At 40.9% G+C, this 22,702-nt stretch overlaps 1 protein-coding gene across 3 annotated transcripts in view; it reads left to right on the top strand.

The window, feature by feature from the left end:
- LOC102794563 (sodium channel protein type 2 subunit alpha) overlaps positions 1-22,702 on the top strand; it is a 48,523-nt gene that overhangs the window by 18,751 nt on the left and 7,070 nt on the right. For all 3 annotated transcript variants that reach the window (XM_087836044.1, XM_087836043.1, XM_087836045.1), the window contains exons 13-24: positions 338-470; positions 564-802; positions 915-1,088; positions 8,022-8,378; positions 8,793-9,317; positions 12,585-12,720; positions 17,304-17,458; positions 17,722-17,895; positions 18,290-18,412; positions 20,405-20,677; positions 21,822-21,875; positions 22,043-22,184. In XM_087836044.1, coding sequence (XP_087692170.1) covers positions 338-470; positions 564-802; positions 915-1,088; positions 8,022-8,378; positions 8,793-9,317; positions 12,585-12,720; positions 17,304-17,458; positions 17,722-17,895; positions 18,290-18,412; positions 20,405-20,677; positions 21,822-21,875; positions 22,043-22,184 — 2,485 coding nt within the window. The remainder of the gene's footprint in view (positions 1-337; positions 471-563; positions 803-914; positions 1,089-8,021; positions 8,379-8,792; positions 9,318-12,584; positions 12,721-17,303; positions 17,459-17,721; positions 17,896-18,289; positions 18,413-20,404; positions 20,678-21,821; positions 21,876-22,042; positions 22,185-22,702) is intronic.

Consider the following 22,702-nt stretch of genomic DNA (forward strand, 5'->3'; position numbering starts at 1 on the left):
ATTATTATCTAACATAAGAAATTTAAGTAATAAGTAATTAAAAAAAGTAATAAAAACTTTAAAGAGGAAGATGCACATCAGCAGATAGTTGTGATCAATAATACGTATATAGTGCTGTGTATGATTATGACACTTAATCAGTGTTCTTTAAATAGTTTGATTATACAGATTTTGTGCTATTAAGCTACAAAGTAGAAATCTAAGTTGTAATAAGTTCAAAAAAAGAAAAATAGTTTAGCAAAACAGTTCTGGTGCATTAAATGACAACGTGTATTGCAGCGATACTAATAAGACAGCCTCACAGTGTTTGTTTCTTTTTCTTGTATGTTTTTTATAGGGGACAACTACAGATACTGAGCTTAAGAAACGGCGGTCGGGTTTTCACCAGCCATCTATGGATTATTTAAATGAACCAGGTGGCCGACAGAGAGCCATGAGTGTGGCCAGTATCCTCACCAACACCATGGAAGGTCAGGCCATACACATTTGTAAATCCAGAGAAATAAAACAAACTGCATTCTGAACCCATTAAAACTCATGAAGATGTTTTTATTGCACTCCAGAACTTGAAGAGTCGAGACAAAAATGCCCTCCTTGCTGGTATAGATTTGCCAACACCGGCCTGATCTGGGATTGTTGTCCTGCATGGCTGAAAATCAAAGAGATTGTCAGCATGGTGGTCATGGATCCATTTGTGGATCTAGCAATCACAATTTGCATAGTCCTCAACACCCTTTTCATGGCCATGGAGCATTACCCCATGACAAAAGAATTTGATAATGTCCTCTCTGTGGGAAACTTGGCAAGTATTCATTGTGTTTCACTTAAACTTGACAAAACTAGAACCATTGTCATTGTGAGTCGTCTTTTATAATCCAGATTGATTTAAAACTGCTTTTATTCCCCATTGTTAGGTGTTTACGGGCATCTTCACAGCAGAGATGTGCTTTAAGATTATCGCTCTGGATCCTTACTATTACTTCCAGGAGGGCTGGAACATCTTTGATGGCATTATTGTTAGTCTCAGCCTGATGGAGCTTGGCTTGGCTAACGTTGAAGGGCTGTCTGTACTCAGGTCCTTCAGATTGGTAAGATCACTCACAGATACGCTGGGTTCAGAACGCCTCAGTCTCCAATAACACCAAGATGTTTCAAAAAATTCTCTTTAATAATGAGGGAATGATGTAATAACAGCACATGAAAGGCATCACTGAAAGTTACTTTTGTCTTTGGTGTAAAGTGAGATCTCCCTGTTTCATCCGATTAGCTTTTTGACTTTTGCTTGTTGTAAAGAGAGACAACAAGTAGGTAATGGACTTGACTGACCACTCAGTGGTTTACATTACAAATCACATTCACACATTAACACATCACTTAATTTAATGCACTTTAAGTGCTATGTCTGCCTCACATCCATTCCCACTGAAATTTCAAATGACCACTTAGCCAAACATGCTTGTTTTTGGATTGTAGTTTCAGTAGATTATTAAAGTTATTGGAAAAACAGATCTGTTCATGTAATATGTGGCAAAAGACAATAAGTAATTAGAAGCACAAAAACAACTTGTCTCACTCAAAATGAGGATTGCATATGAAACATGGACATGGCCACCCATTGGTTTGCAGACTTTATATTGAGCTGAGGATTTTCACTAAGAAAGCAGTGGATCTCTCTGAGAAACTGAGGGCACTGCATGTCTCAAGGCCTCAGACACACAGGCTAAGATACTGGTTGGTGACTTCTCATAACCCACGGTCACTACAAATGTGCATTCCTAGCCAGGTGGCAAGTCATTGCTGGCTGTCACCAGGTGAAATCTGCTGCAAATAGGGTGTTGCTCTAAAAACCTTCTTGTGAATGCTTTGGCTGCGAGCAGATTGCTGTGGTTGCCCAAGACACTGTCTTAAAATAAAATAAAAATACATGTCATTTTATTCTCCGAGCTGTAGTGAAACTGTAAGTACCATCGTGCAATCTGGAAGTGGAGAACAGTTGTTCCTTACCATTGCTACTGTCGAGACAACGCCGGTCTCTGCGATTCTTTTGGTCCTGGTAGAGATCACGCTGAGATGTTTCCATGTTTTACACAATCCTTTTATTACCCATTATTCTTACAGATGCATCTGGAGATTAGCACACTGCATTCCTATGCAGTCCTATGCTAAAGGCTGATCTAAAGAACTCCACACAACAGTTACAGTTATAACCTCTGGTCTCCTCCCCCCTACAGTAAACACCCCCACAATGGAAATACACTAGTACAGTGGCCAAGGGTGCTGACACCCTGACCCCCATCTCCTTTTATGGTAGTGCCCATTTGCCCTTTGTCTGCCCCTCACCCTCAGTTCTTTGTTTCATGCCCTGGGGGTGGGGGTTGATTGTCCTTGCACCTCAGTTCTTTGTTCCCATCCCAGGCCTATTTTCTATTTTGTATTCTTACACTCATTAACCGCAATATTATAATGTTGCAAGCAATCACAAACTACATTCTCTTTAACTCTGATCTATATCAAGGAGTCTATTCTCAACAATCCCCCTTTTGATCTCTCCAATGAGAGATCACATCACACCTCTCCTTCATCCTAGGGCATAACTGGTTTCCTAAACCTGACCAGACCTGGTGTGAATACTTTCGTCACTTCCTGAGATAAGCTCTGTTTAACTGCTTGAGAAGGGTGGTGTGAAGTAGATAGCCTTCAACATCTATTCCCTCAGTCTTCTTTTTCCAGCGTGGGGTGAGTCTCTGCGTTCTTCCGTCTCTTCTTTCTTCAGTCTCAGGGGTAGACTACCCTGAGACCTTGCCACAGACCAGGGGATTATTCTGCCCCTGTGGTTGAGGTCTGGGTGTTCTCTGACTCGTCTGAGTCAGGGCTCAATTCCCCCTTTGGTGCTCAAGTTGCTCCTTGCTCCTTCACCGACCTTCCTGGCTCCTCACCTCCTTTGCCCTTCAGTTGAACAGCGTGCGATGTCCTGTCCACCAACTCGATTGGTCCTGTCCACCTCGGCTCCAACCACTTTCTTTTGATCACTTTCAGACGTACCCACCAGGCGTCCGACAGTGTGCTTCCTGCAGCAAGCTGTGCTCTCTCTCTTGCTCGCTCTTGAAGCCTTCTCTCCAGGTCTCAGTCTGCATCTTATGGGTGATCTCCTTCCGTCAGTTTGGTCACTGAACCTGTAATTAAAAGTTAAAACTACCCCAGCAAACCCCCTTTGCCACATAGTCCTTGCCATGTGTCAATTCAAAACAATTAGAGATGCACAATAAAGTCGCGCATTCTCTCTTAAAAATTCCAGGGCTTCTCCCATGGAGTAGCTCTGCTCCAGGCCTGTAAACCTGTGTTTAAAAAATTGGCCAGTGGTGTTTCCTGTTGCAAATCATGTGATTAAATCATATGATTAACCCTCTGCTGTAGAAAAGTGGTGTAGATGTTAGCCCAGTGCATCTTGTATGGACACTTTCTCACAGTGACCTTTGCATTGTAAACAATACAAGGTCATATTAACACACTGCTTGTAAATAGACACAGAAAAACTGGCAACCAAAAGATCTGCATGGCCTACAAGACATGCAAAACTATGATGTTGCTTTCATCCTCCTGTTCCTGTAAAAAAAAGAAACATCCACCCTTTTTGCTCTGTGGGTGGAGGTGCAATCTTGCATATTGGTGTCAAGTCAGTCAAGTTTTTGTCAGTCCAGTCAGTCCCCGTGTTTATTGCTGATAGCAGAACCTCTCATGTCGCATCAAGTTTCTACTGCCAGCAATATGACGACATTTCAAAAAGAACAAAAAAAGAATTTTAGAATGGATTGCCTCGCGAAATCCTTTATGGCAGGGACTCATTATCTGATTGCGTCCCAAATAAGTGACTTTCTCCAGAGCCCATTGTAAAGTGGAGAAGCTCAGTTTGCGATAATTTTCAAGCAAAAATTTAGTATAGCGCTTTCATATCCAATCGTGCAGGCCTGCTTGTAAGAGAGAAAATTGTCAAACAAAACTGTCAGTGCACTGTTAAAAAATAAAATACCAGAATAACCACATATATAAAATCGTAGCCTTAGGACTTGTCCCAGAATATTCCTTCTCTAAAAATTAAAACACACCAAATCTAATTAGCAGGTTCAACTTGGTAACGAACAAAAAATGTATCAGCCAATTAAATCCCCCAAACTTTTCCTAGTCATGCATTTTGTACTTATGTATGTCATTTTATTTACCTTCCCCCTTTTTTCTGAAACAAAACTTCTTTTGCTCCACCTTTTTGTTTCAGAAACACCTAAATAAAAATTTAAAAATTCAATCATAGTCAGGCACAGCTACATCCTAATGCTTGCGAGTTACCATAGGCAACCACGCTGTGTGTTGTTAACCCCTTCTACAGGTACCCTCTTGTGATGTGTGCACTTCCTGTATGATTTTGTGCTACCCCCAGTACATGTTGTGTGCACGTGAGGTGTTGCCTTTCCGTTTTGTCCAGCAGTGCACTTGTATACCTCAGTACTTGTCTTCCTCCCCCTTTTGTGGTGGTCTGGACACTTTTTCAATTCTTCACTTCAAGGCAGTTGTTTGTCTCCCTGGATTCCTTAACCCAATTTGATTCCCCAAAATAAAACAACAGCATTCCTCTGTCCTCACTTGCTCCTCTCCCACTTTGCAGTCCAATAGCAGTCAGTTCGCTTCAGCTTTGTCCTGTGTATTCTTCCACTGTCTCTTTCACTGCCATTTTGCTCCAAACATGGCAAATGTCAAACTCAGAAAGTCTCCTCATAAGTCCTTCACCAACAGTGAAGTTGCAGCTTGCTGGAACCGCATCTCTCCATCCATCCAGTCGTGATGATGGATCTTCTCTTTCTTTCTCTGATGTCGTTTGCCCATAGCGCTGCTGGACCTCTATGCTCAGGACTGTTGTCTCTTGGCCTGCTGTCCACTGTTGATGTTCATGTCTGTGCTTCTGGAACTGCACTCCGTGTCTTCAAGAAGAGATTAGCTTCCTTGGAGCTTGCTTTTTCAGGATGAGGAAGGAAAGCTGCAAAACAATTCAGCCAAAACTCGGGCTGGGTGTTTCTAATGATCTTTACCTACAATTTTCTTCCAACTGCTGCTCGTGGAGAATTGATCCAGGTCCATTTCCCCACCTGCAAGTGACACACTGAGACAACTTGATCATTCACTGTACTGGTCCGGAGTCTGTGGAGTCCATGTTTATGTTTAAGTTTATTAACATTCTGTGGTTTTGTTTATTTTGGGTTGTTTCTAATTATCCCTAGTGTTTTGTGTCCTCTGTGCCCTCCGGTTCCACATTCCTATGTTCTGTCTCCCCAGTCTGTGTTAAATTTGCATCTGTGTTAGAGTTCAGTTGGTGTGTTTCCTGTTTTATTTTGAAGGTCTTTTCAGTGTTTCTAGTTTCACCTCCCCTTTCGTTGTAATGTCCAATTAATTCCAGCCGTGTCTCTCTCCTGTCTTAAAAACCCTGAAAGTAAGATTTTAGTTGTTCTTGACTGAGAAAAACAAAACCCTCTTCATATTATTATTACTTTTTTTCATCAACCACACTCCTGTTCTGTTTTTCTTTTGTGTCCACTAAGGGCAGCTGGTGACCTGCAGTATCACCCGCTCCCCCCAGTTGGAGACAGTTCCCCTCTCACAATTCCACACTTTTTTGGTTTTGTTGGTTTTTTTTTAAATTTTTACCCTTTTTTTTTTTTTTACCCCATTGTTTTACACCCGCACATCAACCTCTTAATCCACTTCTCCAACCTCTCTTTTCCTTTCTCCCCAACTGCTCTCATCTAGTTGTTGATCAAATTCTCTATATTATTACTATTTTGTCTTGTCAATAATCCCCTGTAATCCGCTCTGTCTCCCTTTTGTCCCTCAAAGGAACACACACGCACACACAGACCTCCATTTTGCCCCTCAGGGCACTTACACACACCTCCTCCATTTTGGTCATCAGGTAGTTTAAACACACACCTACACAACTTTCCTTTGTCCTCAAAGGAGCACCCCCACACACACACCTTTTGTTCTTCAGATTCAGCCACATGCTACTCTCTGCACAATCACACTTCAAACCTAAGTTTTCTTAAAACACCAGCTCACAACAAAGTAGAATTTAGGGAGGAATTTTTAACCAATCTACTCCCTCGGCCTCAAACCGTTTTAGTAGAATTCGGGGGTCCTGAACTTCCCAGGCCTCAAACCTAGCTCCAGAAACGCCGTCTGGGCCTATGAATTCGTCAACTCATAGGAGGGGCAGCCACATCCAAGGACAATAGAATTTAGAAAGTCCTGCTTTCTGGGCCTCAAACCCTCACTTTTAGAGAAACCAGCTCTGTTCTACACATCTCTTATCAAAATTTACGGACTTCTGCGTTCAGGACACTTTTGGGTGAAATTTAGCTTAATTCCAATATGCAGATTCGATTAAACAGGTTCTGCTTACCTTGTTTTTTGCCGGCAATACCCTCAGTGTCCATTCCACTTCAGCCAAGGTCCAAATGGAGATCAATTACAAAGATCCGGGTCACTGGCACCAAATTGTCGAGACAACGCCGGTCTCTGCGATTCTTTTGGTCCTGGTAGAGATCACGCTGAGATGTTTCCATGTTTTACACAATCCTTTTATTACCCATTATTCTTACAGATGCATCTGGAGATCAGCACACTGCATTCCTATGCAGTCCTATGCTAAAGGCTGATCTAAAGAACTCCACACAACAGTTACAGTTATAACCTCTGGTCTCCTCCCCCCTACAGTAAACACCCCCACAATGGAAATACACTAGTACAGTGGCCAAGGGTGCTGACACCCTGACCCCCATCTCCTTTTATGGTAGTGCCCATTTGCCCTTTGTCTGCCCCTCACCCTCAGTTCTTTGTTTCATGCCCTGGGGGTGGGGGTTGATTGTCCTTGCACCTCAGTTCTTTGTTCCCATCCCAGGCCTATTTTCTATTTTGTATTCTTACACTCATTAATCGCAATATTATAATGTTGCAAGCAATCACAAACTATATTCTCTTTAACTCTGATCTATATCAAGGAGTCTATTCTCAACACTACCAACACATTTCAAGAGATACAACTTTTTCTTTGAAGGCAAATGTGCTCAACTTCAGGTTGGCGTCCCACTTCTCACAGTATCACTATTGCTTGATGGGTAGTTTGCAAAAGTTGCATAGAGATTGGCATTTTATATAGTGCAATAACCAATACCACTTTCGACCAGTGTCACGCTAGCAACTGCCAGCAGCCTGTAGAAACTACTTGACAGCCATTCACAGAATACATATTTTTACCTAGGGGGTAATCAGGGGTCGCTGACCAGTCACTGACCTGCATTAATGTGGCTCTAGCAACCAGTTTCAGAGAGACTTCTAGCACGCTCCTGCGTAAACATTTGTGACTGGTCAGGGAATACATTTCTCTTGTGACCGGTGTTTGCCAGATGATCACTGATCGGTCTTTAGGGCTGTGTGACTAAACTCAATCAGGAAAATGTGTACAATGAATCACGTGAAAAGTAGATGGTAGTGGCAAATGGACTGGTTCTTATATAGTGCTTTTCTACTCTACCTGAGCACTCAAAGCACTTTATACAACTTGCCTCATTCACCCATTCATACAAGCAGAAAAAGCAGAAAAGAGTCTGTGGGCTGCTGGTATTCACTTCTATACAATCTGACTTTCAGAGTAGTCAACCCCTGATGGCCATCAGAAGGCACACACATTTAAACACGTGACTTTCTTTTTTGGACTAAGAAACTAGGCCTGTTGGTGGTCTATAAATAAAACATTTGTCAGTAACTGATAAGATTAAAATCTTATCTTAAAAATGTGTGTATATATATATATATATATATATGTGTGTGTGTGTGTGTGTGTGTGTGTATGTATGTGTGTGTATATATATGTCTCACAAAACTATTTTAAATTACTATATATATATATATATTCCGTATTCCTAGACAGGCATCTGAATTCAGAAGATTTGACACACTAATTTCTTTTCCTCAAACAGCTGAGAGTCTTCAAACTAGCCAAGTCTTGGCCTACTTTGAACATGCTCATCAAGATCATCGGTAACTCTGTGGGTGCTCTGGGAAATTTGACTCTGGTGCTGGCCATCATCGTGTTCATCTTCGCTGTGGTGGGCATGCAGCTGTTTGGCAAAAACTACAAGGAGTGCGTGTGTAAGATTTCAGAGGACTGCATGTTGCCCCGCTGGCACATGCACGATTTCTTCCACTCCTTCCTTATCGTGTTCCGGGTGCTGTGCGGAGAGTGGATTGAGACCATGTGGGACTGCATGGAGGTGGCAGGACAGACTATGTGTCTTATTGTCTTCATGATGGTCATGGTCATTGGAAACCTGGTGGTATGGGCTCAATATTTTCTTTTAAGTTTTTCACCTTTGGACAGCCATTAAGCTACGTACACACTGGAAGCGATCTGCTCGTGGCACATGTTGTTGAATCTAATGAAACTGGTTGCTTGTGGACATTCTATGCTCCAGTTGCGTAGGTGAGCTAACATATTTACTACCAGGTCATATATCAGTTAGCTGTATTCTTCACTCTAATTGGTCGTTGCTCCAGGTGGTCGCTTGTAACTTGAGCAAGTTTCTTTTTAGGAAGTTTATCTCTAAACATCATTCGCTTTTTATGGTATCTAGAGGCCAGGTTGCTGCAAATCATTTCCGGGGTGTACGTAGCTTTAGAGTTTTTATCAAATTTCGACTTCATAGGGCAAAGAGTTAAATCTGCCATTTCCTGCCATGACTCTTTCCTAGGTTCTAAATCTCTTCCTGGCTCTCCTACTGAGTTCATTCAGTGCCGACAACCTGGCGGCAACCGATGAGGACAGCGAGATGAACAACCTGCAAATTGCTGTGGGCAGGATCCAGCGGGGCATCGCATTTGTCAAAAACTCAGTGCGGCAGTTCCTCCAGAGCTTGTGCTTTGGCAGGGGCGGAAAGGGCTCTGGTCTAGCTGAGGAAAGCAAACCCCTGGATGAACTGCACAGCAATGGCAAGGGCAACTGCATTTCCAATCACACAACAGTGGAAATCACCAAAGACCCCAGTGGGGTGTACATGAGGGAGGGCAACGGACGACCAGGAGGGCTGGTGGTTGGGGTCAGTGTAGGAGGGGACAGTACGGGAAAATACCCAGTTGAGGACTGTGACTACATGTCATTTATTCATAACCCCAGCCTGACAGTCACGGTGCCTATTGCTGTGGGCGAGTCAGACTTTGAGAACCTAAACACAGAAGATTTCAGTAGCGACTCATCTGACGTGGAGGGCAGCAAAGAGGTAAGATGAAAAATGAAGTGACTGCAGTATGTCAGATTAACAGAAATCTCTTGAATGGCACAGCTTTTGTATTTGATTAGCTCCTTTATGTGTAAACTTAACACCCAATAGAAGTCAATCACTATATGAATAAGTCAAGAGATTGCCTTTTGAGAAATTTTCCAGAGACAGTCAAGCAGTTTTAAAATAACACACCTGCTGACTCATTTGTACATGCATCCGTGTTGCTGATGAAATCTGCTCGAGATTTTAGTCAGACCTGCAGCTCTTGGCAGTAGAATAAGATACAACGTTACAAATAATGACTCAAATTTGCATTTTGACCAATGAAACAGTTTAACGTTGACCATATACATAAGGCTATGTGTCTCTGTAGTATTTTATGTAGACTTGCTTAATTTCTTGTTTTCTTTAGGGGACATGTGTGCCTGTGTGGAGAAAGACTTAATGAAGCAGCCGTATTATTAGAAATGTAGAGATGTTGCTCTATCAGCGTGCGTCCGGACATTAATAAAATGATTAAACAAAACGAGTTACCTCACCCTTAAGACATGTTTTTCTTCTCTAATTCATTGCCTATTCTAGTAGAGCAGCAGCTACATTTGCTCTTGAGCTTTGCCAGGCTGACAGAGCACTGAGACTGTGCTCCCTGGTGATGTCAACCTGTTACTGTGGGTGTGGTGCCAATTATCTTTGATTCAAAACAACCCAGAAGACTATTTATGTCTATGTCCACTATATTATGTCGACGGCACCTCGTCATCCATATATGAATCAGGCAATGGTGATCTTTAAACCCTGTATCGAGTAGTTGGTGAGCCATTATATTCATGCAGCAAAAGATGCTGTGTTGTCATAATATTTAATGTCATAAACTCAAATTATAGCAAACATCAATTTAAACATTAGGAGCTACACAGGTGAGGGGTTGGTGGATGTTCTTATTGTGTATGTGTTGTGTGAGACGTGTCAACCCACTGTTTTTGCATTGCTGTTAGGAAATGTGTATTTGGGGACAGCTAAAGTCATATTCTCTGAGGATAAGTGGTCCCCCTGTTGTGTGTTGTGGGCTGACCAGTGAAAACACATTTGAGGTTGTATGTTAGCTTTTGGTGTGTATGACTTACTTTGTTTAACCCCCCGTTTGTTATTGCAGCGGTGTCACAGGCGCTCTCAAGGTTTTCAGTGAGAGGAGAATTGTAAGACCTCTTTATTGTACCATAGCACTAACCATGAGGACTGCCTATGCCATTTACAGACAAACAACACACTTACTTTTTTGTCATACCTTCAATGGATTGCCCATTTTCGTTCTTTGCCTGGTCTGCCCTCCGTTCCCCTACCCCACCCTACCCCTCCTTCTTTGCTTTATCCCCTCCCTTTCCCAAACAGCAGGGCACTCACTGCTGTAACCTCTGAGTCCTTCTGTAACCCCCCCTACCCCACCCGCCCCTTTCATAATTTATCTCTGAGCATCAGGCTGTATTGCAGTTCCAAACCATTAAGAATGAGCAACACCACCTCTTTTTCCATTGATAGATAAACTCATCTAACATGACGTTTGCTTTTGATTTCATTGCTTGATTTTTGACTTGGTTTTGGGACTTGATTGGCATCAAACACTCCGAGCTTGAGAATGAAGGAAGAGAGGAAGAGGAGAATGAAGAGGAGTAAGGGGGAAAAAGATGGAATGGGGGAATGAATTTTGCTTTAGCTGGACAAAATTCATTTGTCTGGTTCATAGCCCATGCATACATACATGAAAAACTTGTTTTTTGTGTCTTACTTGAGTAATAGTGGAATGATGAAAGATTCTTAACAGAATTCTTTCCGAGAAGAAAATAAAGAAATGCTGATGTGTAAATGATGACTTTTGCAGGGTGGTAAAACAGGTAACACATGGCTGGTTATACTGAATCAGAGTTATGTAAATGAGGGCAAATGCTTTATATATGAAATTGGCCCATACATGCTTAAGAAGCCACCTCTGTTGTTGGCCCTTCTGTCCCTGTGTTATCAACTTTTGTTACACTGCAAATATTTCATCACCTGATGATTAAGTCTACCAGTTATTATCCCGATAAAAATATGTTAGGTTAAGACTAAAAGCCTTGTATGTAGTTGACATCCAGAAGAGGTAACATGGGTTTCTTATTAAAGGTGAGAAATAGAGCGGGGGGAAACCACCCTTCCAGAAAACACTTGCAAGCAGCATGCTTCCATCATTCCCATGCCGTATTAGCTGGGTCCCACGGCAATCAGGGCTGCTGCACTGTCAGACCGACATGAGGAAACAACACCATCTCTGCCCAAAGAAAACAGACAGGAAGCCTTGCGTCACCCAAAAAGTCTCACTATATGCAGATGATTTTGTAATGGACATCACTGCATGTGAGGGTTTTAGAAAAGCGTTAGCAGTGTGCATAATTCACGGTAAGGAGGGCAGAGAGAAGGTTGAGGTGGAGGACAAAAATCTTAGTCCTGGATGTTTCTGGGTATGTGTGGATGCTAATTCCGGATGTTTTACAAATGGGAACCCAAAAAATACCTGCCAGACCACATGCTGTCGTATAAACAGTGCACAGTACTGGTTTTTGCTGGTAAGCTAATGTGGTTCTCCGTCTACTTCAACACAAACAGAAGGAGCTTGTACACTGCTTTCAAGGAATGGGAATAAATGGTGTTTTCATGTCACTGAGGAAAATTTTCAACAGCAGTTCTGGGGGTGGATTCTAGGATTGAGGGTGGGAAAAGAATTTCAGATCATAATTTTTAGAAAAGAAATGGGATAAATATCTTTAACAAATTGATTTTGAGTCAGTTTCAGTGGACATGAAAACACTGGAGCACACGTTCTGCTTGGTACTATTTCAGGCTTGGATTGATAATGCACTGGAATACTGCATGAACTATTCCTCAAACTGAGGTCACATCAAACGTACCCACAGTGCATTTCCATAACGCCAACTTCCCCATGCCACATAATCTGATTTGAGCCATCAGATAAATCTAATTCCTAAGCCTGTAGGTACATTTGATCGATGCTGCATGTGATGATGATGATGATACAATGACTTTAAAGAGCCCAACTCTGTGAGCTATTACAGTGCCTAGTCTTCACACTATGGTATACAATCGTGGCACTGGGGTACATGTGAGAATCACAATGATAACCAGCTCAGAAGGTTGGCTCCTATAACCAAGGGACTTCAGTGTGATGCATTGTAGTGTGACTTTGTCCTCTCGTGTCCTTCCTCGTCCATGCAGAAGCTCGACGCAGAGCCCCATCCACTGAGCTCATCGGAGGGGAGCACAGTCGATATCCGCCCCCCTGGAGATGGGGTTGATTCAGTGGAGCTGGAACCTGAGGAGTCACTGGACCCAGAAGCCTGCTTTACAGAGGGTAAGTGGGATGCAAGGGTGATAGGCAGGGATGATGATGGAAAGTGGGAAGGTGGACCAGAGCGAGGAAGATGGGGAGACAAAACACTTCCAGAGCACATTTCAAGACTTGGAGTAAATCGCATTAACTGCTTGTGCTTAGCACAGGTCTGTCTGACTAACAACTGAGTGACAGTGAATTCAAATGCTCAGCGGAACAGATAAAAATGTGGTCTGTGGGGTTCTGTTGTTTTGTAATGTAACCTGACATTTTATCTGACATACCTTTAGTACCATTAATGCTACTTTCAACAGCTCTGCTGTTCATAAAGGGGTCACTACAGCGGGTAGCTCTGCATATTTAATTTGGGAGATTTTTATGTCGCATGGCCTTCCTGACGCAGCCCCAGGGGATTTGTGTCTCCTCCTGGGATCGAGGCAGAGATATTTTGCTTGTTAGGTGTGTAAACCACTACTGGAGCCACCTCCAGTACAATCGTGAATATGCATATAACAGATGTAAGCAATATATTATGATTTGCATTATGAGTGTGCGTAAATCATAGCAGCAGATGAAAGCATAAGACCCCGAATTAATTAACAACAAAGAACAACATATTTTAACGCTATTCTATTTTACTAATATGTCAAATAGAATATTAAGACCCTTTCAGTGAGCAATCATATTTTAACTTTTAGTGGATTTTCAAACAACTGCATGGAAAGATTTTATGAAATGTTGGTGAATGTATATGTTTGAAATAAAAATGAACTGAACTGAATTCTGTATGCTGCCTGAAAGTTTTGTGGGCTCCTTTGATTTTGGTTTTTCAATTTTTTTAAGCTTTTGCATTTTCATTAGAAAGCATAGAAGAGAGACAGGAAAGCAGAGAGTGTGTGGGAGAAGACGTACAGCAAAGGGCCTTGGGTCAGATCCAACCCTGGGCCACTGCATTCAGCCTTGTGGCATCTGGTTGCCTACTCAGGTTGTGAGCTAAACAGGCATGCTTAACATTTGACTTTGATTTTAATCACTCCACTTTAATAGTTTGCAGTGAAGCATGGCTCACAGATCTAGAGCAGTAAGCTTGGTTGGTTTATCAGTTTTTGCATTAAAAAAATGATTGAAATCAATAATTAACGACATTAGGACATTTCTGGATGTTTGGATATTTATTCCAGTCACTTTAAGGTTATTTACAAAATAAAACCCCTCAAACAAAAAAAGCTGACTGATTTCTTGTGGGTAATTTTGTTAACACATTCAGCTGGTCCCAACTACTAAACAGCATCTTCTAAGTTCGCTGTTGCCATCTGCATACATAAAATTCCCATTCACTACTTAAATTCCTCCACAAATAGTGATGTAGTTGCTACAGGATAGCAATTGCTGTTAAACTGTGAGGTGACATAAGTGCAACCTTGAGAATGACACAAATATTAGTTTTCACAAAGTTTTCTGCTAAACTGCTTTTAGATCTTTGTCTCAGTTGTTTCTGTGATGTACTGAAATATAATTACAAGAACTTCATACGTTTCAAAGGCTTTTATCGACAATTACATGACATTTATGCAAAGAGTCAGTACTTGCAGTGTTGGCCCTTCTTTTTCAGGACCTCTGCAATTCGACTGGGCATGCTCTCAATCAACTTCTGGGCCAAATCCTGACTGATAGCAACCCATTCTTTCATAATCACTTCTTGGAGTTTGTCAGAAATAGTGGGTTTTTGTTTGTCCACCCGCCTCTTGAGGATTGACCACAAGTTCTCAATGGGATTAAGATCTGGGGAGTTTCCAGGCCATGGACCCAAAATTTCAACGTTTTGTTCCCCGAGCCACTTAGTTATCACTTTTGCCTTATGGTACGGTGCTCCATCGTGCTGGAAAATGCATTGTTCTTCACCAAACTGTTGTTGGATTGTTGGAAGAAGTTGTTGTTGGAGGGTGTTTTGGTACCATTCTTTATTCATGGCTGTGTTTTTGGGCAAAATTGTGAGCAGAGATGGGGAGAACGCGTTACTGTAATCTGATTACTTTTTTCAAGTAACGAGTAAAGTAAGGGATTACTATTGCAAAAACGGTAATTAGATTACCGTTACTTTCCTGTAGGAACGCTGCATTACTGCGTTACTAAAACCGTGATTTTTTTGCGAGAATGTCTCATGACAGTGACGTAAGCGAGTGCGACGTTCGTGACAACAGCTGTGTGCAGATCAACAATGGATCATATATCGAGTGCAGGAGAGAGTATGAGCATGCAGCGTTTAAAGCGTGGAAGTACTGACCTTACTTTGAGTTTGATTCCATAAAAAGTGACAAAAACATTAGTGTCCGTTGTGCGTGGGAAGAAAACTTCTTTTTAAAGTGAAAAAAAACCCCTAAACAAGCACCGAGTGCGCAACGACAGAATGGGAAATTCACAGAGAAACCCGCGGATTCTTCCACTGACCGCTGCACACCTGCAGCAGGGTAAACCTCCGCCTGCCCCACTCCTGCTTTACAGGTGAAAATAGAGCAACAGGACCGCTAGTCTTTGACTTTATTTATTTTCTGCTGTGTTTTACTTGTATCTATTTGAAAGACTGAGTGTAAACACAAAAAATATTTTATTTTATGTGCTGGAATGTGCAGAAAATAGGTTTAAATGTTAAACTAATTTCTTCAAGTCAGAGAATGTTGCATATAATTTAATTTTTGCTTGATGCATAAAGTTAAAAGATTAAAACTGATAAAAACAAGTTTTTAAAAAGGGACTTTTCCATTTGATTACATTTTGTATGATGGATTATGTAGAAAAAGTAGAATTGGGCTGAAAGATCTATCACTTTATCACCTATTCAGGTTGTAAATCGTGTTTTTAAAAAGTAACTAAGTAACTAAGTAATTAATTACTTTTGAAAACAAGTAATCAGTAAAGTAACGGGATTACTTTTTTGGGGAGTAATCAGTAATTAGTTACTGATTACTTTTTTCAAGTAACTTGACCAACACTGATTGTGAGTGAGCCCACTCCCTTCGATGAGAAGCAACCCCACACATGAATGGTCTCAGGATGCTTTACTGTTGGCATAACACAGGACTGATGGTAGCGCTCACCCATTCTTCTCCGGACAAGCCTTTTTCCAGATGCCCCAAACAATCGGAAAGAGGCTTCATCGGAGAATATGACTTTTCCCCAGTCCTCAGCAGTCCATTCACCATACTTTCTGCATAAGAAAGATATTTTTTTTTTTGGAGAGAAGTGGCTTCTTTGCTGCCCTTCCTGACACCAGGCCATCTTCCAACAGTCTTCACCTCACTGTGTGTGCAGATGCGCTCACACCTGCCTGCTGCCATTCCTGAGCAAGCTCTGCACTGGTGGCACTCTGATCCAGCAGCTGAATCCTCTTTAGGAGACGATTCTGGCGCTTGCTGGACTTTCTTGGATGCCCTGAAGCCTTCTTAACAAGAATTGAACCTCTTTCCTTGAAGTTCTCGATGATCCTATAAATTGTTGATTTAGGTGCAATCTTAGTAGCCACAATATCCTTGCCTGTGAAGCTGTTTTTATGCAACGCAATGATGGCTGCACGTGTTTCTTTGCAGGTCACCGTGGTTAACAATGGAAGAACAATGATTTCAAGCATCACCCTCCTTTTAACATGTCAAGTCTGCCATTCTAACCCAATCAGCCTGACATAATGATCTCCAGCCTTGTGCTCATCAACATTCTCACCTGAGTTAACAAGACGATTACTGAAATGATCTCAGCAGGTCCTTTAATGACAGCAATGAAATGCAGTGGAAAGGGTTTTTTTGGGATTAAGTTAAATTTCATGGCAAAGAAGGACTATGCAATTCATCTGATCACTCTTCATAACATTCTGGAGTATATGCAAATTGCTATTATACAAACTTAAGCAGCAACTTTTCCAATTTCCAATATTTGTGTCATTCTCAAAACTTTTGGCTACGACTGTACAACCAGTTGACAACTATTTGAGTTGGATGGACTACTCCAACGACTTACTGTGCCAATAATATGGACTTATTGGCACAAACTGACTCCAATCTGTGTGAAAGTGAATCCAGTCGGTCCGAGTCAGACCTAAATGTTTGGAAACTGGTTGCCTCTCACCAGCTAATCTGAGCAACAGCTTTGCAATCAAAGTAGCACCCAGAAATACAACATAATACAAATACAACAGAATACAACACCCTCAACCCCTGGGCAACCATTTGGTCACCACAACTTATTGCAGTCAATCACAGAATATGAAAATTCTTCAATAAAAACAAAGTGTGGGGGGAGGGTCGACCCTGATCACAAGGAAACTTCAAGAAGTCATGAACAGGACAGAAGCGGTGTTATGTGAAATAACAACAAAAGACTCAATTATTGTAACAGCAGTGAAAATTCAGTTTATTCTGGGATTTTGTTGGCTAAAATGTTAGCAACAACCTTTACCATATTAAGACATGCAGTTCGTATTCATATAACTTATCCGGATAACAGAAAGCAGTCCCGCAATATGTCATCCAGTGGGGCCATGTTTATGTGTTGATTCACCATGGAGTTTTGATACCTGGGTTTCATTTCTCATTCTGTTTTCTCTGTGCCTGCAGGCTGTGTGCGCAGGTTCCAGTGCTGCCAGATCAGTGAGGAGGGAGACAAGTTTAAGAGCTGGTGGACACTCAGGAAAACCTGCTTTATCATAGTAGAGCATAACTGGTTTGAATCCTTCATCATATTCATGATTCTGCTGAGCAGTGGAGCACTGGTGAGTGGGTGTTAGACGTCTTGATAAACACTGCTGGGGTCTGTCTCATGAACAGAGTTTGTTCTTCACTGCACTCGTTTGGCTTGCTTTTATATACTTTCTGTTTTTATTTCACAGTCTGAAAGCACCACATTTAGGACAGCTTCAGTTCTCTAAGTAGTTACTGTACCTGTTAACATTCTGAATAGATCTTTGATGAATCACTTATTTCACACTTCACAATTTCTATCTCAAGTTTCTATAAAATATTCCATGCTGCACAGGCGTTTGAGGACATTTACATCGAGCAGCGGCGGACCATCAAAACCGTGCTAGAGTACGCAGACAAAGTGTTCACTTACGTCTTCATCCTTGAAATGCTGTTAAAGTGGGTGGCATATGGCTTTGTCAAGTACTTCACCAATGCCTGGTGCTGGCTGGACTTCTTAATTGTAGACGTAAGTATATTCAGTGTTCGCTCTTATTAAAATTAAGCCTCCAATCTGGTGTACAATGAGACGATAGAACCAGAAAGCACCTTAACTTAGCATATGGACTGGTAACTGGAACAGACCGCTACCATGGCCCACACCAAGACTCAAGTTAGCAAAGTGAGCTGAATCTTCTTCCCTCCATTCTTTATGATAACATAAGCAAGCTCATTAAACATTCGACAAGAAAGAAAATTAACTTTAACAACAGCCATTCTGACATAATTGTAGTTAACTTATTGTTCTGTCATTTCTTTACTTGAAGTTGTTTGTTTTTCTAACACTCATTATGGCACAGAGCAAGTGAAATCTTTTTATTTTTCACCCTTCACCCTGCTTATCTGATATTATCTCCTCTCAGGTGTCCTTGGTCAGCCTGGTAGCAAATGCTCTGGGCTACTCTGAGCTTACCGCCATCAAATCTCTGAGGACACTGCGAGCTCTACGGCCCCTGAGGGCCTTGTCTCGGTTTGAGGGCATGAGGGTAAGAACAGCAGGAATACTGTTTGTGGGCAAGTTGAAAAAAAAAAAAGAATTAAGATCAATTCTCACACCAACCAATTACATCTTCCATATGCTTCAAAATGTCTAGGTTTCAGATATTCAGTTAAATTGTAAAATATGATGGAATTCAGTTTTACTTTTATCTGTTTATGTACCAATAGTTAAGGGAAAAAATACCACTCTCTTGTTAGTTAGTACAGTCGACGCCCAAAATTTGGAGGGTTATCCTCCTTGAGCACCTGCAAATTGTTAAAAACACACATTTCTGACATGCATATAAATCCCTATTTTTATAGTTTAAACCGTAAATATGCCCGAAATACGTGAGAGAGCTACGGGCAGTAAAATGTTATGATTCTGGAATACTGGACTGCCCGAGATGAATAATGCTCTTGGATTGGCTACTTTCAAACTTTCTATCACTTAGTACAGGGGTATGTCACGATGCCAAGCTGAGCTTTCCTCTATGGCTGCTTCATGTTGTTTCTACTAACAAGACTAAGAAGTCTCTACTTTTATAAAGAAAATTTAGTGTATTCTGGCCTGATTTGTCTGAGAACCTAAAAAATATATAAATACCTAACTGCAACCTGACTGCTGGCTGTGTCATGCAAAGATGATGACCTGCTCTAAATTTAAAAAAGCAGCCTGAGATCGAACCACCAACTTTCTGATTAGTAGATGACCTGCTCTATTCAATTCAATTTTCAATTCTAATTTATTCATACGGCGCCAAATCACAGCAGCAGTTGCCTCATGATACATTATATTGTCGGGTAGACCCTTACAATAATACATACAGACAAAAACCCAACAATCATATGACCCCCTATGAGCAAGCACTTTGGGGACAGTGGGATGGAAAAACTCCCTTTTAACAGGAAGCTCTACCTCCTGAACTACAGCCACCAGGTTCTGAGCATGTGCTCGCTGATTAATGACTTGTCAGATCATTAGTCAATGAGCACGCAGTTTCATTCCACAGATAATCCTCCATTAAGAAAAACAGTATGACCAAGACTTATAAAGACTTTTGGTAGCGATATCATTGCTATCATCTAACTCTGGGCAATGTAACGTAAATAGGTTTATTGTGCAAACGGTATGTAAAAATGCTCATTTGAACTTTCAGCCTACGTCTTTATTTTCCTTAAAAAGGTGAATTTTTATCACATTCTTTTTGTTCTCTGTATCTCTGAAGCTGTATAGACATTCTCAGTGTTTTTGTTAGATATGCTTTTAGATATGCTGAAGGGAAAATGCCCCCGTATTTTTTTTACTTTCGCGTTTTAATATTTTAATGTTACTTGATACATCTTTTTACAGAGATATTGTAAGAAGGTTTTAGCTTTTTAGGGGGCCTGCCTGTAAGACTGCATGCTTTTAAAACTTCTGTAAATGTATCATTTCCTTACAGTTGGACACTGTAATTGTTCTCTCTGCATGACTTTCTTCACATTGTGTTAATGGATTGCTGTATATAGCTGTTCTCAGGCATTGTTTTTCTGGCATTGCTTGCGTGGTGCCTTTGACCTGTAATTTTTTCTTTGTTGTGTGTCTTTTTTTCATTTACAGTCAAACAAAATGTTGTGACTTCATCCCGCCTCTCTAAGGTTTTTTTCTGTTTTGCTTTTTTACCTTTCAAATGGTAGCCTTTTCACCTATCCACCTTCCTCTTTCCAACTGTCATGTTGTTAAGTAGATATGTATGGTGTTAAGAGCTTTATGTGTGCAGATACTGTATATTAAATACAGCTCTGAGTAACACAGCTTCACTGTTAACTTTTGATTCAGTCTTGGTATTTGTTCTGAAAGCATAAACTTTTTGGCTCAATCCAGTCAGTTGACCACATGTGCTTCTGACAGCTAAGTGATAAGATAATTGTAATGGCCAGTTATCCTTCTTTAGCACAGACTTTGATTTGAGAAAATGGTGAGCTCTGAGTCAGACTGTGTGTTTTGACATCCCCAGGTTGTGGTGAATGCATTGCTGGGAGCCATCCCCTCCATCATGAACGTGCTGCTGGTCTGCCTCATATTTTGGCTCATCTTCAGCATCATGGGTGTCAACCTGTTTGCGGGCAAGTACTACTACTGCGTCAATGCCACCACGGATGAGCCCTTCCCTATCGAAGTCGTCAACAACAAGTCTGACTGCCTGAGCTTGAATGACAGTGCCCGCTGGAAGAATGTTAAAATCAACTTTGACAATGTGGGAGCCGGCTATCTGGCTCTGTTGCAAGTGGTGAGTTTAGCTTGCAATTGGCATTAAGAAGAAAAGAGCAGAAATTTCAAAGTATACATATGTATTTGGAATCATTTATGCCGAAACTGTCTGACTTCTACAATTCTGTTTTGTGATTTGAGTCTGTCTTTAGCTTTAATCTTGCAGTTGGCGCCATCCATCCGTAAGCTATATCCACTTATTCGTATAGATTGGGAGATTTTACTCTGGACAAATTGAGGGAAAAAAACAAGCAGGAAAAGAAAAACATGTAAACTCAAACACAAAGCCACCATCTGACCAGCACGCTTCAACACAGAACCATTTGGGGTTAGGTGAGAGGTTTGACAGGACCACTTAGTCAAAATTGGATTAGGTCATTTGTATATGGTGGTATGTCTCAATTTGATGACCTACACACACAGATATGTTCAAAATCGTAACGCAAAGAGAGCACACAGCCGGTCCTTCCATGTATAAAGAGAGAAGGACTGAAGAATCTGTAGCCCTATATTGCCATTATGAGAGTATAATGAAAAATAATTGTGCTAACCTTGTAGTTCCATTCCTTGGACCTATTAGTCTGCTTGCCTATCGATTCCACTTATCAGTTCCACTTGCACTACAGTCAGCTGATTTCAGTCTGTGTGCCAGAAGAGGAAAACAGTGGCGCAGTCTACAGCATTGTTATAAACGTTACTTTTATTTTTTATTACATAAAAGGACAAGTGTGCAAACTTCAACAGGTAACAAATGTACAAGCAGTCAGGCTGCTGAAAATGTTTAGAGGCAGAAGCAGTTTGCTGTCATGCAAACATGTTCATGTGTCTAAACTAGAATCACTGTGGCATCACTATAAAATCTCTTTGTGCTGGTTTTCATCTTTGCCACTGCACTTAGGTGCCACTTGAGCTCCGGTACCAAGCAGAGTGAGCACAGGGGCCACTAGAAGATGCCGAACCCTAAGGCCATCCTCATGAAGTCTATTTTTGATTGTTTCTACTGGAGGTCGCTTTGTGGTCATTTTGTAGGGTTTTGGGAGTGCTCAAAAGAGCACCTACAAGTCCTGACGATGGGTTAAGGACTTCTACAGTCTTGTCTAGCTCTCATAGAGAAACTGCCCATCTCCTGCTAAAATACTGTTTCTTCTGTTACCTGCTTTTAGGCAACATTTAAGGGTTGGATGGACATCATGTATGCAGCTGTGGACTCTCGGAATGTAAGTAGATGTTTAACAGAGTTGTAGGTTTGCTTCCACATGGTGAAAAGTCCTTGCTTTTATATTTTAATATAATCTATTTTTAATATTTTCATCATATCTTTGTATATTGCATTTTTATGGTAGCTGGTATAACTTAACTAATTTGCTCTTTCTTGCTTTTCTAGTTGGAAGAACAGCCTAAATATGAAGTAAACTTGTACATGTACCTCTACTTTGTCATCTTCATCATCTTTGGCTCCTTCTTCACACTCAACCTTTTCATTGGTGTCATTATCGACAACTTCAATCAGCAGAAGAAAAAGATAAGTTTATCTTTATTTAAAAGTTATATTGACTAATAGTTTCTGTCAGCTAATGTAAACAGATGTATTTTATAGGCGTCTTTCAGTTTGGGCCTTTTAAGTTATATTATTTGTAAGGTATTACCTTTATTTATTGTATTTTTTTGGCTAAGTCTTAACACAGCAAAGGATTCTCATTATAGAGTTCAACTTAAGAGAGTTACCATTTTTATTCTAATGACTTGTTAGGATTCCTAATTGCAGCTAGCTAGCTAATTTGTGTTGTCAATCTGCAGTGAAATCTTCACACTGTTTAGTCACCAGAGACAATTCCTTCTAGTTTTCCTCTCCAGTTTATTAATTACAAGCAGATTTTGGACATGTAGCTCTTCTGTTTTTGCATAAATGTAAAACTATAGTTTGCTCAAAACACCAAAAATGTGTTTAGTATGAAATCACTTTTTAAATCACTTTAAATCATTTTTTTTTTAAATGTGCATGTTTTTGCAGATTTATCAAATTTGATAGATGCATACAGCTGTG

Source organism: Neolamprologus brichardi, chromosome 23 (genome assembly GCF_056152115.1).
Source record: "Neolamprologus brichardi isolate AB-2024 chromosome 23, ASM5615211v1, whole genome shotgun sequence".
NCBI lineage: Eukaryota > Metazoa > Chordata > Actinopteri > Cichliformes > Cichlidae > Neolamprologus > Neolamprologus brichardi.